The sequence below is a fragment of the Megalops cyprinoides genome, chromosome 21, assembly GCF_013368585.1.
Source record: "Megalops cyprinoides isolate fMegCyp1 chromosome 21, fMegCyp1.pri, whole genome shotgun sequence".
Lineage (NCBI taxonomy): Eukaryota > Metazoa > Chordata > Actinopteri > Elopiformes > Megalopidae > Megalops > Megalops cyprinoides.
In genome coordinates, this window is record NC_050603.1 from 7,657,888 (window position 1) to 7,679,367 (window position 21,480).

The following is a 21,480-nucleotide window of genomic DNA, read 5'->3' on the forward strand; positions in this document are numbered from 1 at the left end:
TATTTTACCATGCACTGGCCCACTCGGTAATGCAGAAGATGTTCAAGCTGAGGGGGCCTCTGATGAAGGGGAAGGGGAGGGGAGGGGGGGGGGGGGGGGGTGGGGGGGGGGATCTTGACTGATCTTATTGAATTAAACAATTAATTATATAGTGCAAAGTGCCAAACATTCCATCCCTAGTGCCAACTACCTCCACACTTGGGGCATGTGAACCATGTATGAAGCAAGCATTTCTGTTGTGGAGACTGGTCCATTTGGTACAGACATTATTAGGCTGTGACATTACAGTGGCATGACCAACACCACCATTTATTTATTTTCTTACAAATAAGAAGTTAAATATGTGGTTACAGCCATATCATTCAGTTTATTGCAATTTACAGTGCATTGGAACCTCAATTATTCTAATAATGGAGAGCAGAAAATGTTTTTATTGCCAATGACTTCAGTCTAAACTACTGATTATCTTTCAGACAAACTTAGATCTAAGCAGTACACAGACACATTTGGTCAATATCAATTAGTATTTATTAACATTTAATCATAAATTAAATCACTACATAAATGTACATATCAATTAGTAATGACATCTTTCAAAAAGTGAAATATATTTACAAGTTATACATGTATATACATGCAATACATATACACAATGTATACAACTGTATACTGTAGAATCCATTGATGGTTTTAAGCAGAAATAAAACTATTCCCATTTGCACAGAGCAAAAAATACAGTATACATTTGGCAAAAGGTGTCCACATCAATGTCTGTAAAAAAAATATATTTAAGTTTACTAAAGTTTATTGGAATAAAAGTCATTAGTCAAACAAACATTGGCTACACCAGAAACCCCTGGGCCTAAAAAATCCCAGGTTTGTATTTATTGAACTAAACATTACAAAAAAAAAAAAAAAAAAACTCATGTTCATTTCATGTTCATGACATGTATGTAAGGTATTGTATGCAACAATATTGGTGCATCGACTGTTATTTATGCAATGCATACAGTATGAAGATTCAACTGCATACTCACAGCTGAATTGTTTTATCAATGAAGGTCCAGCTGGTTAGAATACATTTACTATGGTGACCACAGTACAAAAATTAACCAGTCTTCAAAATGAGACCTTGTCGGAACTTCTCCCATAACTGAGAATACATGATACATCTACTCCTCCACCTATAACGTAATTTATTAGACAACTGTCCTTTCTTCCTACAAAAACTAGGCAACAAGGGGCTGTAAGCAAAGAAATGCATTTTAAAAAATTGACAGAAATTTGTAGTATACCATTAACATTTCATGTAACATTCCTTTTATTCCAATACTTTAAATATCTTTAACACCCTTCCAGGCACTGATACAATATGCAAACAATTTTTATTTTAAATTACGAAGTACTTCCCTCTGCCAAAAAACATGTAGAGACATACACACACAATCATACAAACTTAGACTTCTTAAATTGAGATTTCAGTTGGAAAACTCTGTGCATCACGCACTTAATAAATACAGAGAAAATTGTAACAATTTCATGAGTACAACTGTACATTTGAATGTAATCATCTCAATTTTTAAAACAAAATGTCTCAAAATAAATAAGAAACTACCACCGACTGTAGGGCAGTACCAGATAGGGCCATCCAAAGGATGCGATTTTGCCAGGTGCAAAAACAAATGGTTTCTTTCTCATGGTCCACTGAAGTAATGCCTTAGAAATACAGTATATTAGTGTGGACAGTGCAAAAGTGTGCTTTACAGTGTAGCTTTATACGTTAGCGACAAACTGATTGTAGCTTCCACTGAAAGCAATGCACATTCTACTGCCTATGCACAGAGCTGAAAGCATCGTTCCTCTGGTTTCTTACAGGCTGCTGTTGGCTGCTGCTGGTGTACTTCTGGTCAAGGTATGCACAGTTCCCCCCCAACATTGTAGGTAGTCAAACGGTTCTCAATGCAAAAATACTTTTGTAAGAGTTTTTTTACAGAGTAAGTACCCTTACAAAGTACCGTTCATGTAATGAGTGAAGTGGCTGTTTGAAATAGCAGCACTTGTGTGCAAAACTACAGCTATGATAGACAGAGCTATCTGCTACTGTGAATACCCTAAAAAAAGAGGGTTGTTATAAAGTTTCTCCACATGACGGACTCATCACAATCTCAAGGTGCGAGTTCAGCGTCACGTTTCAAGTTTTCCCCGATTCTTGGTTTAGACGCCCAGAGGTCCCTTAGGCCTTGAAAGTTAGCACTAAGTTTGGCAGTGCAAGCAAACAAACAAAAAGGACACACAACAGGCGAGATCACATTTCACGGTTTTGTGCAACTCTCTCGTTAAAACAAACGAAACAAAACAAAAAAAAAAAAATGATAATAATAAAGATGGTGTCTCTTGTGGTGCCAAGTCACGAGTGGTCCAAGAGCTCTCGGAAGTGACGAGGGCAGAAGGCCTTCTCCCACAAAGACGTGTGGGCTTGTCCCTAGAGCAGCAACGTGGTTCCACAGTGTGCCTTCGGTTGGCTTGTCCCGCCTCCACGGCCTCTCGCCCTCGACCGGCCAGTGTAAACATCTGAAGGCTCCGTCACGCCCCCTTCACATCCTCCTACACCACGCTGCCCAGCTCACTGGACCCCGTCTCCAAGTCTGACTCGCTTTCCCTGTGGAAACACGGCACAGCCAATAGGTTAGATCCATGAGGAGGCTGTGAAGCGGACATACGAGACTGAAGCAGTAACAGGTTTTGTGGCTGAGCACTTGCAAATAGTGCTGAACCTGGCAGCAGTGTGGCATAGTGGTAAAGAGCAGGGCTCACAACCTTAAGGCTGGTTTGATTCCCAGCAGGGTCACTCCTGTTGTACCCTTGAGCAAGGTAATTAACCCACAGTTGTCTCAGTAAATATCTAAGATGTAAGATTGTAACCTATGCAAGTTCCTCACAAAGCAATGACTACGTGTTGGCTCCCTACAACGCACGCTTGCCCCAGACTGGAAGCGCAACTATGCACGTTCTCTTCCTGGCACCGATGCGTCACTCTGACACAAGGAGGATGTTTACCAAACAGTGGCTCTGAACTAATGCAACAGGACCCAGAGGCAGGTTACACTACATTACTTTCATTTAGCAGGTGCCCTTTTCAAGAGTGAGTTTTGGCACCAAAGAACAGAAGTGTATCCGTTCAAGTTGATTGAGCAACAGCGTCTGACCGGGCTAACCACACTCCCAGAACAGTGAGTGTGAGCATAACACCATTAAAGTCCTGAATAGTGGCGAGCTGATAGTCTAGCGCACACGGTCGGGCCCTCACATTAGGTCCTGCAGCAGCTTGCGGTTGCCCTGCCGCGTCTCCTCGTCAATGGGGTACGTCTTAAATATGATGAGGCCCAGGATGATGAGCACGATGGGCGCCACGGACACCAGGATTTTCAGGGTCACATCCACAGCTTCTGGTTGCGAGCAGCCTCTAGTGATGTATCCTGCAAAACTGAATAGAGAAACGGGGTTTAAAGAAAAGCAGCCAACGGACATTGTGTGCAGATTATGCTAACCACATGATCAGTTACAGGAAAAAAAGAACAAGGACACACTAACACAGTGCTCCAGTGAACTAAATGGATCAAGGCTTGAAATCATATGGTCTACGCTTACTAGACCTAATTTTCTTCCGTATTCAGTTCCTGCAGGCAAATCGATGCATGTTGAGAGTCTGAGAGTCCTTAACAATTACACTTGAGCAAAAGCGAGTCTAGTCTTCTGAAACTAAAGCACTAAAGCTCACATCAAAGGCTGGGGCTTTTCATGTGTTATGCATATGAGCATGCATACACACACACACACATTTTGTACAGTGACAGGACTACTAGTGTGTGTGCAAGTAAATAGATCTGCAGCCATTGCTGATTTGTGTGACTCGCAGCTGGCGTGTGTGTGTGTGTGTGTGTGTGTGTGTGTGTGTGTGTGTGTGTGTGCGCGCGCGCATGTGTTGGCGTGTATGTTAGGGCGATTTCTTACTCGAGGCTCAAGGTGGAGATGCCGAGGGAAATGCCAGAGGCAAACTTGGTGAAGAAGACGTAGAAGGAGTAGAAGATGGCCTCATGCCCACGAGATTCTGGGTTCTTCACTTTGAAATCATCCACCACATCAGGAAGCATGGACCTGTAGAGAGGACACACAGCCTCCATCAGTTTCAGCAGCATCTTTAAAAGCACTCAGGGTGCTTCTATAACAAACTGAAACTCAGGGAAAGTGTTTGCTTGGATGTACCAAGCACTTGTAAATCAGCTTGGAGAGGGACATTTGACTGAACATAATCAAAAGGATACAGATGGCCAAACAAACACTTGCCCTAAGCATCACTTTCAAGTGCTTACAGACTCCGCATAAAAGTTAAGAATTTCAACCTTGTGATACACATAAAAAATGTAACTTCTTTCAGTAAACAGCCAAAGGGTGCCCTTTAAGCCTGTACTGCACCCATTTTGTAACAGAGATGCAGACTTTGAAGATGTCATTTTTAAGATCATGGCAGTTAATGAAGTGCATTTTTGTAAATAAAAAAAAAAAAAAAAAAAAGTCTCTTCTTTGAAAAAAGTACTCGTCAGAACCAGAGTGCAGGTAAGCAAGACTAATTCATCTCCTCACATACAACACCACAGCTGCATCTGAGGCTGGGGAGAGGGTCTAGATCACAGCTCCACTCACCAGGGCAGGAGGAAAGCAGCGGCCACGCTGACCCCCGCAGCAAACGACACAATGTAAGTCACAGCCAGGTTGCCCTTGATGCAGACAACCAGGATCATGAAAGGCACAACAGACTGCAGAGAGAAAAACAACCTCCATTACTAGCCCGGCAGACACAGCTTACGACGACAAGCACTCTGGGTTAAGAAGCCTGCCCCGAGGATATTGTTCTGAACAATATTACAATATTTTTGATGTAAATGCTATAATTAACACCCGCTTTCAAAGATGCCCAGGGCTCCTAATATTGCCCGGCGTGAATGGCATGTGTAGAATTTATTACATGGGAAATCAGAATGAGAACTCTTCCTTATCGCCAACTGCCATCTGAAATCCAGCAGGTGGCGCCATTCTTCTCTATGGGCATGGTCTAACTAACTCATGGCAACAGTATGTTTCATAAGACTGTGAGTAACACAGTCTTGTGACCGTGTCAGAATTTTTTTCTGATTAAAAAAGGTGAACAAACAGCAAGTCATAGCAAGTGAGATGAAACTGACTGTATCTACAGTTTGTTCTCTCTGACCACTAAATAATCCAGTGGGCTGGTACACGGCACTCCCATTCAACCGGGAGCTGTGAGCCGAAAGCTTTTCGAGGGCGTGAAGCCAAGGGTGTGAGGCACTCACCGAGATTCCACAGTACACAGCGGTCTTCTTTCCAAACTTGGTCAGGAACCACTGCCAGAACGGAATGGTCAGGGTGGCAGAGAGCTGGGGGAAATGGAAAGAGGAAGAATGGGTTGAGTCTATTTTTAATGCACTTCAATTAAGCACCTTAAAATCTTACTGCTGTCAAATAACACAATACATTTATAATATTGCATTATAAATCATGCTTCAGTAGAGAAGCACGTCATTTTGTAAGGACAACTTGGTAGCAGAGGTCTGGTTAACGCGGGTGCTTGAGATTAAAGGCAAAGCCTCTCCTCCGAAAAAGTCAGTTTATTTTTTTCCCCCTTTCACAGTATGTAGCATACCTCCATACCATTAGCCTATTGAGAGCTTCAGCTTGAAGGATGGCAGTGATGTTGGGATCGCTAATTGACCTTTCGCTATAAGGGGGTGTGTTGTGTGTGTGTGTGTTTGGGGGGGCTGAATTTGAACAAAAAAAAAAAAAAATGTGCGACTCTCTCGGTACACAGATCACATTGAGAAGATTTGCTCAACATTCCAACAGAGCCTTCCGAATTCCACTGAGGTCAGCATCTAACCCTCTGGGGCACCAAAACGGCCCCCAAATGACCTCAGACCTCAGTGGAGTGGCAGGCCTGCAGCTGAGAGTGCGAGATAACGTAGCCCCGATGCCATTTCCGCCGTGAAAGCAGTTGGCGGTACAGAGAGGTAGGGCGAGAGCGTGAGAAATGGGCGAGGCAGTAGGTGCATCTTACGGGGTACTCAGATCAGTCAGCTCAGACGAAGCTGCTGATGTGATCATCAAAAGACAAAATGCTTCATACGTTTAAGTGCTTTATCAGATCCATCCGGCAAGTCAGGGTGCACGCTCACAATAGGGTATGAGGTAAATGTCTCCACAGCCTCTTTCATCTGGTGTTGAGCGACCCCGTGTCTCAAGACTGAATTTTGGTAAATTATTTGCTACACTGTTCCTACAATTGTGGTACACGATATCAATGTTCTTGTTTCTTGTTTTTCACTTCTCTTATAAATCAATACTCAACCTAACAAAGGTCGGTTCCTTTCTCACCACCCCTGGATGCCACACCATGATCATTTATCAGCTCATAAGGGGTTAAGGTTTAGCAGTGCAACATTCCATACAATAAACCAAAATCTTGAATGTACTCAACTCAACAGATTTTCACCAACTCCATATCGAAGAAAGTTTTGGAGCTGTGAGTAATCTGAGCTGCAGCTGACCAACAAACAAGCGTGTCATTCACTATGAAACCTTAATCGAAACGAAGCCGGCCCATGGCAGGTCTCGATTCCCTGAAATCAGAGGCACAACCTCATCGCTCAAAAATCTAAACCAAAAGAATTGAGGGAGAGGGGTTCCCAAAAGGAAGGGCCAGGGGAGTTCCCAGGGCCTGGCTGATGGATGGCTCAGCAACAAAAAGCTCTCTGTTCTCTGCACGTCTTTTTTTTTTTTTCTTTCTTTCTTTTATTTGCATCAGGCTGCAAAAGCCTCCCATAGGCAACAATAGAGCGTCCTCTCACCCTTAAAATCCTTTTCGGGACCGCAAGATCAAGTGGTGAGGAAAGAGACCCCCCCCGCATCCTAAAAATACTGACCAACTCTGCAAACTAACGTTTTCAGGCTGGGTAAAGCCGAGTGGAAGGACAGTGGCAAAAACCAAACTCCGTCCCCGTAGTCTCCCTGATACAAAGCTCTCTGAATGGTACCACGGGTGGGAGAGTGAGAACCGAGACTTCAGTTCAAACCCGAAATGCAGCTAAAAATCTTTCAGGAATGTCTGAGGCGAAAAACACCACGTCGTTCTTTTTCACGTTCCTGCTAAAGGACTTTGTCCTACCTTGGATATTGCTACATTGGTCACGATCCTGCCGAAAAGCCAGGACTTGAGGTAAAATGCCAACCTGGCTCATTAATGCGGGCACTTGGCCAAAGGAGTTACATGAACCAAATATGCATTCCCTCATATCATAGAATGTTATCTGTGCATTTGCACTGACATATGACTATCTGGTGAAAATTATGCGCTATGCATCTTATGGGTAGATGTTACATGAGGATAACTGTTCTGACACAACATCCACTATTAGTATTGTCTATAAATATGTTGAACAGGTTCCTGTTAGTGTACCAAAGAAAACCCCAATATAAGGTTGAGGGTACAAGTTAACAGAAGGATATGCTCTCTACAAAAGTAATTCTTAAGATTTGAATAATATAAAGTACATGCATGAAGATTTTCAAAAACTTTGCACCAAGAAACCTTCTGAAGTCTTGCCAGACGCCTGTCCTAAAACAAAAATACTTTCTTGGATTTCTTGTAAAAAAAAAGTAATCCTCTTTTTTTTAATCTGACAACTGTTTGATTAGATGGGGAGCTGAAAAAAATGCCTTAGAAGGATCATTTGCCATAACCATAACATAATAAAGGCTCACAGCCCTTTCATGTACACACAAAGCACTGTGGGAACAGCTTATAAAGCTGCATGTACAAAGAAAAAAAAAAAGGTCATACAACTACAAACTGCAAACCCATACTCAGGGGTAGCATGCAAAGACCAAAGAGAAGGTGTATGTTTGGTTACAAAAGACTAAAAAGAAAACTGTATTTTCGGGGAAACGTTTCTCCTCACCATAATAACCAGGAGAATGTTCTGAAAGTCGTTTCTGAAGCCCAGGGTGTAGCTGCAGAACAGGGCAAAGTTCCCTTCCAGGAGCTGCAGGAAAAGAACCAAATGAGCAACCTCAATACTCGCGTCAAGGATCGCTTTCACAAGATTTCCCATTCATTTTGCAAGAGTGGGGGGGGGGGGGGGGCTGAGATGAGGGCAGACCTGCGCAACACCACACAAAACTAACATTTACTGTACTGGAGGGAGCCGTGGACAGTCTAAATAAACCCGAAGCCTGAGATGTACCAACCATGAAAGCCAGCGAGGTGAAGAGGAAGCCCATGACAAGCTTGGTGTACGGCCCGTGGCTCATGACCAATCGGATCCCCTGGAAGAACGACATGGGCTGCTCCGCCTTCAGCCGGCCGGTGTCTGGGAGGGAAAACGAAGGAACAGAACGGCACAGAAAAATGTCAGCACAGCGAGGAGTTGGCAGGCAGCGTTTAGATATGATTTACAGCATGTACTGAAGCACAGGCCTCCCCGGCAAAACTGAAAGGGCAACGCAGAAGGCGGGGGAGGGTTCTGCCTCTGTTGTGGTTACAAGGATGCTGTTGCGATGTAGCCGCATCCAGGAGAGCCCCTCTGCCCTTGTGGAACGGGGCAGATGTTCGCACAGGTCTTGGCGCAAGCCTCGTTTGAATAGTTTAATTGTAATGAGTGACGCGGGAGGCGAGAGGAGGGAGAGCGGGGAGTTCAGCCTGGGCCGCGGTTTGGGGGGGTGGGGGGGGTTGAGCGCACACGCACAGGACAGCAGCTGTTTCACAGACGGCCCGAATAAAGACAGCTCTCACTGCAGCCCAAATCAGATCAGTTCCCTACCCCTCCCCTCCCCTCGGGCCACGATCGCTTTTTCAAAGTCCACAAAGCCAGGCCTGTTGCCGTCCCAGTTGCCTTCAAAAATATGCAAAAAAAAAAAACAAAAAAAAAAAACTGGCAGCCAGCAGGGAAGGAGGAGGAGGAGTGTTGGTCCGTGTCCATTTGGACCAATAGCAAGCCTGCTCTCCCCTCCAGACCCCTCTCCGCTCTCTCTCCCTGCACCCCGGTCATTTTGTTTGGCAATATTCATGCCTGCCAGAACATCTCCTGTGCAAATCACACCATTTCAGCTGAATGTTATTTCAGTTCACATTGGGGATGGAGAGAAAAAAGAAACAGGATTTTAAAAACCCTGAGTTCTAAACAGTGCCTCAGTTTCTGACATCACATCAATCTGTTATGTAATGTTATATAACGTTACACACCCTATGCGCCTGAATCTCAAACGCACCATTAACATTCATGAGTGGTACCCTTGTCATTTTAAGCCTCACGGAATGAAAGCTTTGCCGACACGTTTTTGGGGCGAAAGATTTGCACGTCACCATTTAGCAGACTTCACGGCACGATCTAGAAGTAGATTAGACTCACCTTTCTGTTCCCTCACGCCAAAGAACAGTATGAATGCACACAGGATGTAGATAATACAGATGACGCCCGATGCAATCATGTAGGCATTTCTCTGTGAGAGGCAGCAGGGAACAGTAAACAATTAGCATTAGCATTCTGCTACATTGGCAAAGGCACCACAGTCAAAACAGAAAACGGCCAATACGACGGTGCTGTCACCCAAGTGCCGATGGAGCTTTGGCACACTTTTGACACAAAATCAGCATCAGAAATATTTAAAGAAAGAAGTGAAGTGGTAGCTCGAAATTTCTGTAGCATTTGAGAAAAGTTTTGCTTTTAAACTTGAAATCAGAAAACCCCAAGGGAGCCGTACCGTTTGGTCCAGAGACACATGTGGCTGAGAGATATTGACTTCAGGCCCCAGGTGCAGGCTGGAGGCATTGGACTCGTTTTTGCCCGGATTACAGGGAGCGTTTGCTCCGCCCACGATCTGACCCTGGATTGCTGTACCAATGACTGTACCCAGCACCTCCACAGTCATTCCTGAGAGAGAGAGAGAGAGAGAGAGAGAGAGAAAACCAAAAAACTCCGGTCAATCCCTGAGACCACAACCCTAATGGCACGAGGAAGAGAGAAGAGTAAATACACAGACCTGAAAACATGACTTTCCTGGTGAAGAGAAACACGAGAAATTCTCAGACGTCAGATCAGACAAAATCCTTGACATTCAACGCAATCAAACTGGAATCAATTCAAATCTGTGTTTTTCCCCTTTTCCTTCACATGAAGGTGAATCTTGTTACCAGAGAGTAATTTGAAAGTGAATGCCTTAACAGTAGCAGGATATCAAGTAATCATAAATCTGCCTGTCTCATCAAAGACCCTTTGCAGGTTTACATCAAGCATTTGATTGGAACACAGGTCCACAAGGTCCCCGAATCAGGAGACTCAAACGCTCTCAGCATATGGTAGTGTGACCTGCTGCAAGCCAGCTGTGATTGATTAATATTCCTGAGTGACTTACTGTAGGCCGTGGCCGAGTCCCTCTCCTTCTGCTCGGAACTGATGAACATGGTGAGGGCGGAGTAAGGAACATGGAAACACTGTGATTGGAAGCACACAGAACAAAACAGTGAGGAGAGAGAGGAGCGGTCGGCCCACACGCCGATTTAAAGTGAAATTAAAAGTGAGTAATGCGAGTGTCATGGCTCACATCACGGCTCTACAGACCGCCCAGAACCGGAGCGAGCTGCTTTTGGGGTGCCGTGCCCAGACAGCGACAGGAACTCACCGTCTGCAGAGTCTGGAAGAGGCAGTAGAACACCAGGTACCAGATGACTTTGCCCTGCTCGAAGGGAGGGACGTACCACACCAAGAAGTAGGACAGCACCGCGAAAGGGGTGGACATCACGATCCTGCAAATTTAGACAATGAAATAAGACCATTTGTTAACCAATGGACTCCATGAATACAGAGTGACTGGAAAGGAGGGACAAGGAGTGTGTGTGTGTGTGTGTGTGTGTGTGTGTGTGTGTGTGTGTGTGTGTGTGTGTGTGTGTGTAAGAGTGTGGAGGGGGGGGTGGGGCAAGGTAAGCCAGTGAATGGTAAACATGAGGCAAGTCAGGAAGGTTTCACCCCTCTCCCAAACTCCCTCTCATCAAACTAAGGAAGAAATAAGGGCTGAAGGATACGTCTCAGGTGTGGACTATAGAGTGTACGGCCCTCCAATATCCCTCATCACATCCTAATAAAAAGCTTCACTCTGATCATGTCTTCCTCCAGCAGCCTGCCCTCATACTTTGTTGGCTGTAAGCAGTCACTACTAACAAATGAGTAAAAATGAGCTAAACAGCAAGAAGGGCAATGGGTGACACTTAGAAAGAAACACATATAACATTACCTGCTAATTATGCAATTATTTCAGGGCATTTGTACTTCCTGCTAGCATGGAAATTTCTCTTAACCCATGAGCCACTCATTGTACTCAGGAAAGGTGACCCTGAGAATTAACAACTGGTGAAAAGACCAAACCGCCACCAAGGACAGAAAGAGGTCATTCACTCTACCTATTGTCTGTATGCTTGAAAAGGGCCTATAGAAACCAGGTCCAAAGTGTCAACATGCAGAAAGGGTTTGCGATTACACAGAAAGGATTTGTCATATCATATCTTGGGCAAATAGTTTGAGGATCAGTTGCTTGTACAAAAATGTAGCTGTGTACTTAAAGATCTGAATGTACCGTTTTAAGGTGGAGACCCCAGCCCACACTCACACACCCACGCCTTCCTTATCTAAGAGGCTGTTTAAGGCTGGCCGTGTTGTAAGTCAAGAATTACGGGAAACCCAGGAAGCCGTGACGACCGGGGAACGTCTCTGCCCGGTTTCCTCCTCTCCCTGCGCACCTCCTCGGGGGTCACAGAGTTCTCTTCCCTCGGCGCCCGTCGAATGTCATCCCACAGGAAGCGACCGCGGACGTTAACGCAACACAGGAACATCATTTCTCTTGTCACGCGCACTCATTTCACAGGCATTTCCTGCGCTCACCATTATGACAACCCCCAACAAGAGGAAACACTTTTGTTTTTCTTAATCAAGGCCATATAAGGTTTCGGCATTTTCCTTTGACATCATTAAGACCGAATGGGAACGCTTTACTTCCATTGTGTGTTTGCCGAGCGCGTTCACCGAATCAAACCGCACAGTGGTGAAAGTGGCGTTTCCACAGCGAGCAGTTTTAAAGAGATTAAGCCCAGACAGCCATGCCATGCGTCATGGGAGAGGCGGCTGCAGGGGCCATTGAGACGTTCGGTATTGTCTGAGTCACCGCAGTGATGAAACAGTGACCCCAGAACACAATGCCCTGTGCAGCAGACAGTAAGCCGGTCTTGAGGTTTATTTCCCTGCTGTGTCAACATTGCGGCCCCTTATAAACATCACTAACCACGGATTTATTTTCGTTGGGATTTCCAAGACACAGGCCTGGCATCTGATGTCAGAAGCACATTAAGGTTGGACTGCTTAAGAAACTGGGACTCTTTCAAAGTTGGCATTTCCTGACCATGGCTTTCAGCTGAGCCAGTTGCGAATAAGCCTATTATTCCTGTTTTGTTTGGGCTTCAGTGAGGCTGTTCTGAGTCTCTTGTTTTGCATGTCTGAGCCCAACATATCAGGTGGCAGGAAAGTGCTGCCAAAAGGGTCCTTTTAACCACAGATATACAATTACCAGAAGTGTATGTTAAACTCCTTTCTAATCTGATGCCCTGAACCTGATATTCCAGAACTCCTAATTATACAGTCCCCCATCCATGCATTTCACATTTGTGTTTAATGGGATTCTACTGTGCATCCATGTTTAAAAATCCATAAGAGCCTGTTTAGGTATTAAAAACCACACCCAAGATGCTTTGGTGTTGACATATGCTCATCTAAAGAACAGCTATTACAGAATGTGTGCCCTTTCAACAGGTTTATTATGGAGTGTACTCTCAAATCCTGAGGGAAGATTACCAAGTACACAAAGGTATATTCATTTTGGTTAATTTACATTTACCTATCCAAAATAACATGTCATTTTACTGAAGGAATTTAAACAACCTGGGAAGCTGCCATCAGTCTTTGGCAACTTGTCACATAGTCTTTGACACACTGATACATTTAACTGCGTGCTTAAAAAAAAAAAAAAAGAAAGAGCGCTCGTTACGTAAATATCGGTTCACAGTACGGTTTCCGGGAAGAGTCAGCAGCAACCCTTAAAATAGAGTAAACTAGACCCAGATTAGACAAATTCCGAATTCGATGGCGGTTGTGTCACCTGACTAAAACCAGGCATGTCATTTCAAAGCGTTTTCATTCCGCCTCCTGCTTCGCCCACCCCCACCCCCAGAGACAAAGTAAGGAGCGCATAGTCACCAGAGAACACGACGCACTTATCAGCACTAACAATCATCCCTGCAGCTGCCTTACGGAATCTTGCCTTACTCTGTCATCTTGACCCAATTTCACTAAAAGTATGTACCGTGTATGTGTAATATTCTTAAGCATGCAAAACTACGGAGAAGAAAAAAAAACAAAAAAAACGCTGAACAGCTTGTGAGGTTTACATCAGTCATGTCCTTTACGTAACAGGGAGTAACATTTCAGAATTACTTCGGCTGATTCATGTTTATAAAATGGGTTTAAGATTATTTTAACAACACGCTGGGGCGAAAACAAGCTTAAGCAGAATGAGAAATATAAAAGGTGAGTGTGTGTGCAGATAGAACAGCAAACAGATCAATATGAATTAAACAGGCTTTATGATTCTCTACTGTGTAACCTGTCAGTTAGTACCTGGTACTAGGCATTTAAAAGTTATACTGGGGCCAATTCATCCAGTCCAGCCAGCTCTGGCAAGAAAGAAACTCCCTGACACCACTCTACACTGCCTCTCAGGCTGCTTGACCGGCAGTAACCCCTCAAATTCCTCAGTCACAATTTGAAATGTCTGGGGAAGCACAGTCGCTTCTCACAGGCCTGATTGGACGATTTGTGGTGGTGTGTTGTGGGCTGGACCAATCAGCACACGACATGCTACGCTCAAGCTGCGCCCCCCCTCCCCCTTTTGTAGCGCATGTTTCACACAGTACTTCCTCCTCTCCCTCTCTCATGCCTCAGGCAAAGAACCACACCTCCAAATTTGTATCTTTTCTTGTACCAGTCCAGTACACCAATCCGTAAGGTGTCACCTCTGCTTTTTTTCATACATTGTGAAATATGAGAACTTTACTTCCTCAAGCCCCTATCCCCTCTGACCTTGACTGCTATATTCCAACGTGGAAACTTTTCTTTTTTTTGTCTCTGCAAAGAGCATGTTAACCAGGTCTGGTTTGGCAGTGGGGTTTGTGGTCGTCTTTTCTCTTCATCTATGGTTTAGCTTTAACTTTCTCTCATTCACATTCTCATGTTCTCTCACAGCAGATCTAAGCTGCTGTTAACGTCAAAGGCACAAAAGTCTCGTTATTCAAGTAACAGGTGCAGGTATATCCAGGTTAGCATGCGATGTGCAAAGCTAGGATGAAGGAACAAAATTCATTCTTGTTGCCAATGCCAGCTTAACACTATATAAATTACACTTTGCCACACTGACAAACATATTAGGACAGAAAAGGATTCCAGGTTAAAAATGATGAGATTATCAAGTCTGAGAGAAAGTCATGGGTCTCAGTATGACAGCCTTGAGATATCTGAAGGACCTTCCCTGCTGCTTCCAGCCTCCAGCCATTTGAACCTCCTTTTACTGTGGATTGACCCAAAAAGCATTTCATGTCAGCACCAACTAATTATTCACACCTTTTACCCAGTGAACATCTCATTAGACGCTATGCCTTTGCCAAAATTATGGTCTTCAGTCATGACTCTTGATAAAAGATTAAAGTCCAACATGGATCAAAGGAGGGGAAAGTCAAATAAATGAAAGGCAGAGGGCAGTGAATTTTTAGCAGAGTTACTAGGTGGCCACAGGGGACACCGCTCTGAGATATAATCACTTTCCACAGGGCTGTGTGCCGCCCCCTGTTCCCTCTCCTCCTGTGTATAAAACACAAGCAGGATTCCTGCCTCATCCCCTGGGGACAGGCCAGGAACGAACCAATGAGATGCTTACACACGAGGGCGGGTTCAGCTTCTCAGTCCCTTACGAACACATACCACGTGTGATTATCAAACTCCGCATAATTGCATGGCGCTGCATTGTCATCTCTTTGCTCTCAAACCAGAGTAGCTTGAACTTGTCCCGTTTAACATCATCACTGTAGGCAATACCTCTCCGTTGCATAATTGTGCTTTTCCATTCACCCCATGGTATGCCGGTTATGTCGTGGGCCGTTTCTACGTAAAGCACTCTGAAGCATCCTGTGATTACGGCTTTGATAAGGGGGCTCTCTTTGCATATAATCTGGTCAATGTTTCCGGAGGAGCCACCCCTGCAATTACAACCACCTTTGCAGGTGAGTCACCCGAGAACAGTTTATACCCAGTTTCTACTTCTACTGCTACTTCTGCTTCTGCTTTATACCTGTTCTCTTCCGCCCATAACCAAAGCCAAATAGTTTTCACACCAAGCGGTTTTGTCACTCCAAAGTAAACCTCAATGCATACCAGTCAAAAGGGCAAAGCCCTTGCCCCACTAAACTAAAAGTCTAGACTAAAAGTCACTCATTCTCTGAGATCGAAAAATGAAAATATTACACTTGTGTATGTCACAGCTGTAGGAGTATAACATCAGCAGGCTTACGAGAGAAATCTTCCTGTAAAATGTTTTGACCTAACAGCTAGGGGTGATATTTCCCATGAACACGGCACAACCCATGTGGGAACCACTAATGAAATGGCATAGGTCTGTTTTCCAACCACTACTTTACTCTTGCTCTTCAACATTTTGCATGAAACTTAATACAGTTACAGGAAGAAACATTTTATGAAGGGTGGGGAAAAAACAGCTTGTTCCCATTTAGAATTAAGATCTCTGCTGTTAGATTTTGGTACAGATGTGGGTTGCGTATCACAGAACACCTACAAATCTACCCTGTATGAATAGCCCTTTTCCTGACCACTACCTGATACTGCTACCAAAGGAGAAGCAGAGAAGCATGGACCCGATCAGAACCTACCAGGGCAGCATCCTGCCAAAACGGGTCCAAGGACTGCGGCTGACCAGGAATCCGATGGTGGGGTCTGTCACGGCGTCCCAGGCTCGGCCCACGAACAGGATGATGGAGGCATAGAAGGGGTCCACCTGACAGGAAGTGGGGGCAGAAAGTATTAGAGCAACAGTGGAGGAAGTCTTCCACGGCAAAGTCTCTCAATACATGAAAGCATAAGCATTCCTCCAACCAGAATTCTGTAGTAAGGTATGTGAAAAATGGGTCATCAATCAATCAATGCACTGAACACGCGTTGATAAGCACTCATTTTCATTGGGGGTAGAAGCCTTTAGTATTAGATAAAAATTATCCAGGAAATTGTCCAGACAACTACTGAGGCCATATATTTATGCCTGCCTGCTCCCCCCCCCCCCCCCCCCCAATCACACACACACACACACAGAACACGGAAATCCTTTCAAGCTGAATGTTCTGCGCACTGCAGTCTGTAATTTGTGCTTGTGGATAGGCAGCCTGGACATGCAGTTTAGCCATTTCTTTGTGAGGGTATTGGATTAATTGCCGCTGTACCGCTCAGTGTACAGGACATTTAATGAGATCCATGAGTACTACAAAGGGCACTGTAGGAGCCCCCGGCGGCAGCTCAAACCCTTGTTCTTGGCATTGTGGTAAATGTCAAAAGCTATTAAAACAATGCCAAATCACGACTGTCTTTCCCCCTTTAATCTGTCTCCAAACCCTCTCGGCGACAGTCACACACTGGGAGTTACCATAAAAATACTTGTGCCGCCTTTTTATTTTTCCACGACAACGCCTCTATTGTTGAAGTGTTTAGCCGATAACTCTGCCGGCTGTGGCCGAATCGGCAGGAGGTAGACACTGAAGTGTAGGTTTCCAGGAATTGAACCGGTCCGCTTCCATGCAGTGACCTGTGTTTCAGACTTTTTTTCTTGAGAAGAAAAGGACTCACCAGAGCCACGTCCAGCAGGTAGATCTGGAGGAAGAAGCCCAGCGCACAGCCGGTGATCTGATAGGGTGCCCCTCCAACGGCATAGCACAGCTTACTGCACACAGACAGCCGACCTTTCTGTTCCCTCTGGTAACATAAACAAATAAATGGGGGGGGGGGGGTAGACAGGTTGAGAAAGGATCAGAAACTGCAAAAAGTATAGAGTATTGACATGGATGAAGCATGCAAGGAGGGGAACTTAACAGATCATACATTGGAGTTGCCTTTATGCTAGATTTTTAAATGCAAGTAGTAGTAACAAGTAGTATTTACTTTTAGTTTCAGAAGGTGCTCAATTTAGCTGTTCAGTTACATAATTCTTAATGCTTACAGCCCAATAAAGCTGTGCTCTAGTGCTCACACAAGATCTTTGAGGACTTAAGGAATACTTGTCAAAGGCCCAACAGTTCTTGCATTTCTGACTATTCATGCAACAGTTGCCAGTCTTATATTTGGCAAGATCACATTCCACCTGTGGTAATGCTACAACATTTAGGCATAGCCATGTCTTTTGGCCTGTTTCAAGATTTAACCTCATTTTCCTTTACGCTGCGGTCTCTCAGCTGGCCAACGTCAACTACCGGGCCACAGTTCTGGGCTGGGGTGAGCACCGCGGCTCAGCAGAATCCAGCTAAATGCATCAAGCTGCAAACCACATAACTGGAAGAGACACCCATCACCTCACTCAATGGATGCCACTTGGTATCGTATCCAGTCTGATGTTCTGGTTTGACTTGTTATGAGCTGCCGGTGGCGTGAATATCAATGGGGTTACTGTGTGCCTTCTCAGGCCCCACCCAGCTGAGGCCGATTGGCTCTCGCAATAGGATGTTGGTCAGTTCAACATTCCTGCCCGGCCCCAAATCAGCAGGCAGACAGTAGCAAGTCAGAAGTGTGTGCACACACCCACCCACACACACACACACACACACACACACACACACACACACACACACACACACACACACACACACACACACACACACACACCCTCTACCACAACCAATCCAACTCTCAACCCAACTGGCGCCTGATTTGCAGAGGCTCTTACACAGTGGTATTACCCAAGACATCCCCTCATTTACTGTAACTGTTAAAATACGCATTGCAAGAGACATGAGCACACAGTAAATTTGGACTTTGCCAAATGAAAGTATGGCCCAATCACAACGCCTCTAAGTTGGTCTGAGAACAACTGAGTACAAGTGTCAGCCAAATGTAATCTTTTTTTTTTTTTTAAAGTCTCAGAGTGAGTCTGACCACAGGAACTTTCACAACGTGCTGATTACTGTTACTACAGTGGTTGTGCATATAAGGATGAAACTAAATTTAAAGACAGCAAGCATGCAGCTGTACTAAAAATGTCCCACTGCCTGTTGGAGTTAAACACCCATTATTGATACAACAGTCCAACAGCAGCAGAAGTGTTAAAGCTTGTATTCCTTTCCAAGGAAAATACCGAACTTGTCAGACTTGAAACACACAGTAACCGAAGGCCTGTTGGCTTGGCCAGTTTCCTTGGAAAGCCATAACATAATTACACAGGACCTGATAACAGACAGTTCTGGCAATCAGATCACAGGTATTCAAGTAAAATATATACACATTTTTAATGTGCTTGTCCCAATCGTAAAGAGTGAATAATTTCAAAGAGATACATCTGATTCTGTTACTTCTGTTCTGTACAAAGCCAGATGTTTAAATCTCTATGCATGTACAGTATGTATCTATGCAACACTGAAATTCTACACTAGAAATCCAGACACTCAAAATTAACATTGAAGTTGAGTGCGCCAACAGAAACAAAGACTGGGTCATCTGTCAAGATGGTATTGAAGACTGTACATCGATTGGTTAAAAACATGTCTTATGAATGGCCAACCACCATCCAAACCTCCACCGTCTGCTGCCAGTGAAACACAGCTTGTGTGTTTGACATGTCACATGGTCACACGTTTCCTACCATAAATTCAATGACGTAGAGCCAGATCAGAAATAACATGGAGGCTCTCTACATCACCACCACCTGGACACACGCAGAGCACAGTTCTTTTCCACCCACATTCAGAATCAATTATTCAGCCACTTTGTGGACTAATTTACGTTGCACTTTGAAGTTGTGGGTAGTATTTGTTTGGGGTTTCTTTCTTCTTCATGTGAAATTTCCATGACATTGAAAGGTGAGGTCATCAGGACTGAGCTATACTGCAACCAACTGTGATCTCTAGGAAAACATATTTTACCATTGTAGCCACGAGTGGACAATCAGAATTATATTTTGGCATTAAGTAAGCCTCCTACAGTAATGTTAGGGCAGTAGTAATCGTAGCATTGTATGACGATGACTCAGTTACGTGTTTCAATCGCTTTGATGGGGCGGGCACAAAACTGGTAACTAGTACGATTTGTCATAAAGATTCTGGAATTGATCGTTTGAAAAGTTTAACACCTTTAGATGAAGCAAAACCAAATTCATGGCACCACAAGCATGTTAAAAAATGCCCGATTTGCGTACAGGTACAGACTACTTCCACTTCGAAAAAAAATTAGGGCAAATTAGACTACTGAAGGTCAATTGTGTTTACGGTACAACGCTATCTTGAATAAACTTAATCTGAATTTTTAAAAAATCAATGAGAACAGATGTGCTTATTTATAATGAACTAAAATAGGAAACAGTCATTACTTTTAAGCAAATACCCAAAAGTTAATGACATGATGGCAGGCTACGTGTACCGATCCAGTTCGTGTTGAACTTATTTAGAGTTATTCCGGAGTATTAAGTTGCAAAAAACGTCACGTTAGGAGAGTTGATAGGTCTCTCGAATGTAAAACCGAGAACTTTCAAAAGAAATTCCCCAAAAATTCCACTTGATAGATGTTTAAATATTTACTTCCAGTGACACTTTCAGTAATCCATAGCTCATACACTGCGATAGTGGGAGTATCAAGATTAGTTTTATAACCAGAAATGTTCAAAAAAGACGTTTTTGTGCGTTAAGAATGAACACGAGATGCAGTTCACATTCAATCGAAAATTCCCACTGCAGACACGCACGGATCCACCCCCTGGATCCCAATGACACGTAGCTCTGCGCGACCAACGTGGACAATTTTCTACAAATGAGAACGCGTTCTTTTCCAATTTAAAGAAACAAAAATAACAAAATTGCTTTTGTAATTTGACAAAAACAGAAACTACCCTGTTATAATTAGGAACCTCTTAACGATCTATGCAGTTTACACAAGTCGGTTTATTTGACGCACAATTTGAACGCTGCAGCTTTAAAACCGGCAAGTCCATATCTGTATTTAAAATATACGCTAGCTACAGCTGGTTGAGAAACGACCGCCTTGTATTAAATAAAATATATGAATAGACTCTACATAGATGAACTGACTAGATTCATAGGCGAAATTATGTGATTTTATAATACCAGGTTATCAATAATAGAACCGCATGAGGTTAAGAAATTAGGTAGTTATTTAGATAGTCATACGCCTTGCCTTATATGCCTTCCAGTTCCAAAGGATAAAAAAAACCTTTGAAATGTCAAGGAGGCCGGTGTATCAACCACGCGAATCCATACAATTACCCACGTTTAAGCAAGACATTCCATATGGATTTATTCTGACTACAGTTAGGATGCTAGCTTTTTAAATTAATGGCACGTTTTCTTCATCTTCTACAAATACAACAAACCATACCTAACTGGGTAATGTTGATAGTTAGACTAGCTAACCATCGTAACAATTAATAAATAAAATGCCACTTACCTTCGCTAATTTTACCCCATCTGGGCTGGCTGGTCTATTTTGTAGCAAACTCGTCGCAGAAAACTGCTCAGCTCCCTCTCCTTTGGCCATATTATTTTAAGTAAATAGTATACCACGTCTACTTAATATATATACACACGAATGAAACCACAGCGAACGAGCGGCAGATTGGGCGCGTCTTGTGACCCACACTCGATTTGAACACTCTTCTATCTGAGCGGCACATAACGATGTAGTAGTAGGTAGTTCGGTGCGTCTCCGCCCCCCTCCGTGTGGCGAGTCATTCATTCCACTCGACGCGAGCCCCCCCCCCCCCCCCCCCCCCCCGGGCCCCCCCGCGGCCGTGATACGAACATCCGATGGGTGGGCCCAGACGCAGATGTGGTGATTATTTACGTAATTTTTGTCACTGTTTCGTTAAGATACAATGTTGCGCTTCAGTGGTGTATCTTATGTATATCTTAGCTATACTGGTGTATATTGTACAGGCTGCAACATTTTAATTTTGGAGTTCAAAAAATCATAACCTTAAAAATCAGTAAAATGGTAGAGTATGTCTTTAGTACACTGCACTTCTCCCTGGTTTCCACACTAG

General features: G+C 44.0%; 1 protein-coding gene across 1 annotated transcript; it reads right to left on the reverse strand.

Annotated features, from left to right (window-relative positions):
* Window positions 1–1,600: 1,600 nt before the first annotated feature.
* mfsd2ab (major facilitator superfamily domain containing 2ab) lies at window positions 1,601–21,118 on the reverse strand. The gene is made up of 14 exons (XM_036555621.1): window positions 20,886–21,118; window positions 17,070–17,195; window positions 16,106–16,230; window positions 10,750–10,873; window positions 10,483–10,561; window positions 9,832–10,001; window positions 9,480–9,570; window positions 8,320–8,441; window positions 8,031–8,114; window positions 5,370–5,453; window positions 4,702–4,814; window positions 4,012–4,155; window positions 3,308–3,484; window positions 1,601–2,659 (listed from the first exon to the last, which is right to left on the reverse strand). Exons 1-14 carry the CDS (start codon window positions 20,973–20,975, stop codon window positions 2,605–2,607), a joined length of 1,584 nt encoding a protein of 527 aa, XP_036411514.1. The 5' UTR covers window positions 20,976–21,118; the 3' UTR covers window positions 1,601–2,604.
* Window positions 21,119–21,480: the final 362 nt, after the last annotated feature.

Coding starts and splice junctions, on each gene's coding strand:
- mfsd2ab (XM_036555621.1), bottom strand. CDS start 20,975: ATGGCCAAAGGAGAGGGAGCTGAGCAGTTTTCTGCGACGAGTTTGCTA. Junction 17,196..20,885: donor ATGGGGTAAAATTAGCGAAG/GTAAGTGGCATT, acceptor TTATGTTACCAG/AGGGAACAGAAAGGTCGGCT. Junction 9,571..9,831: donor ATGTGTCTCTGGACCAAACG/GTACGGCTCCCT, acceptor TGCCTCTCACAG/AGAAATGCCTACATGATTGC.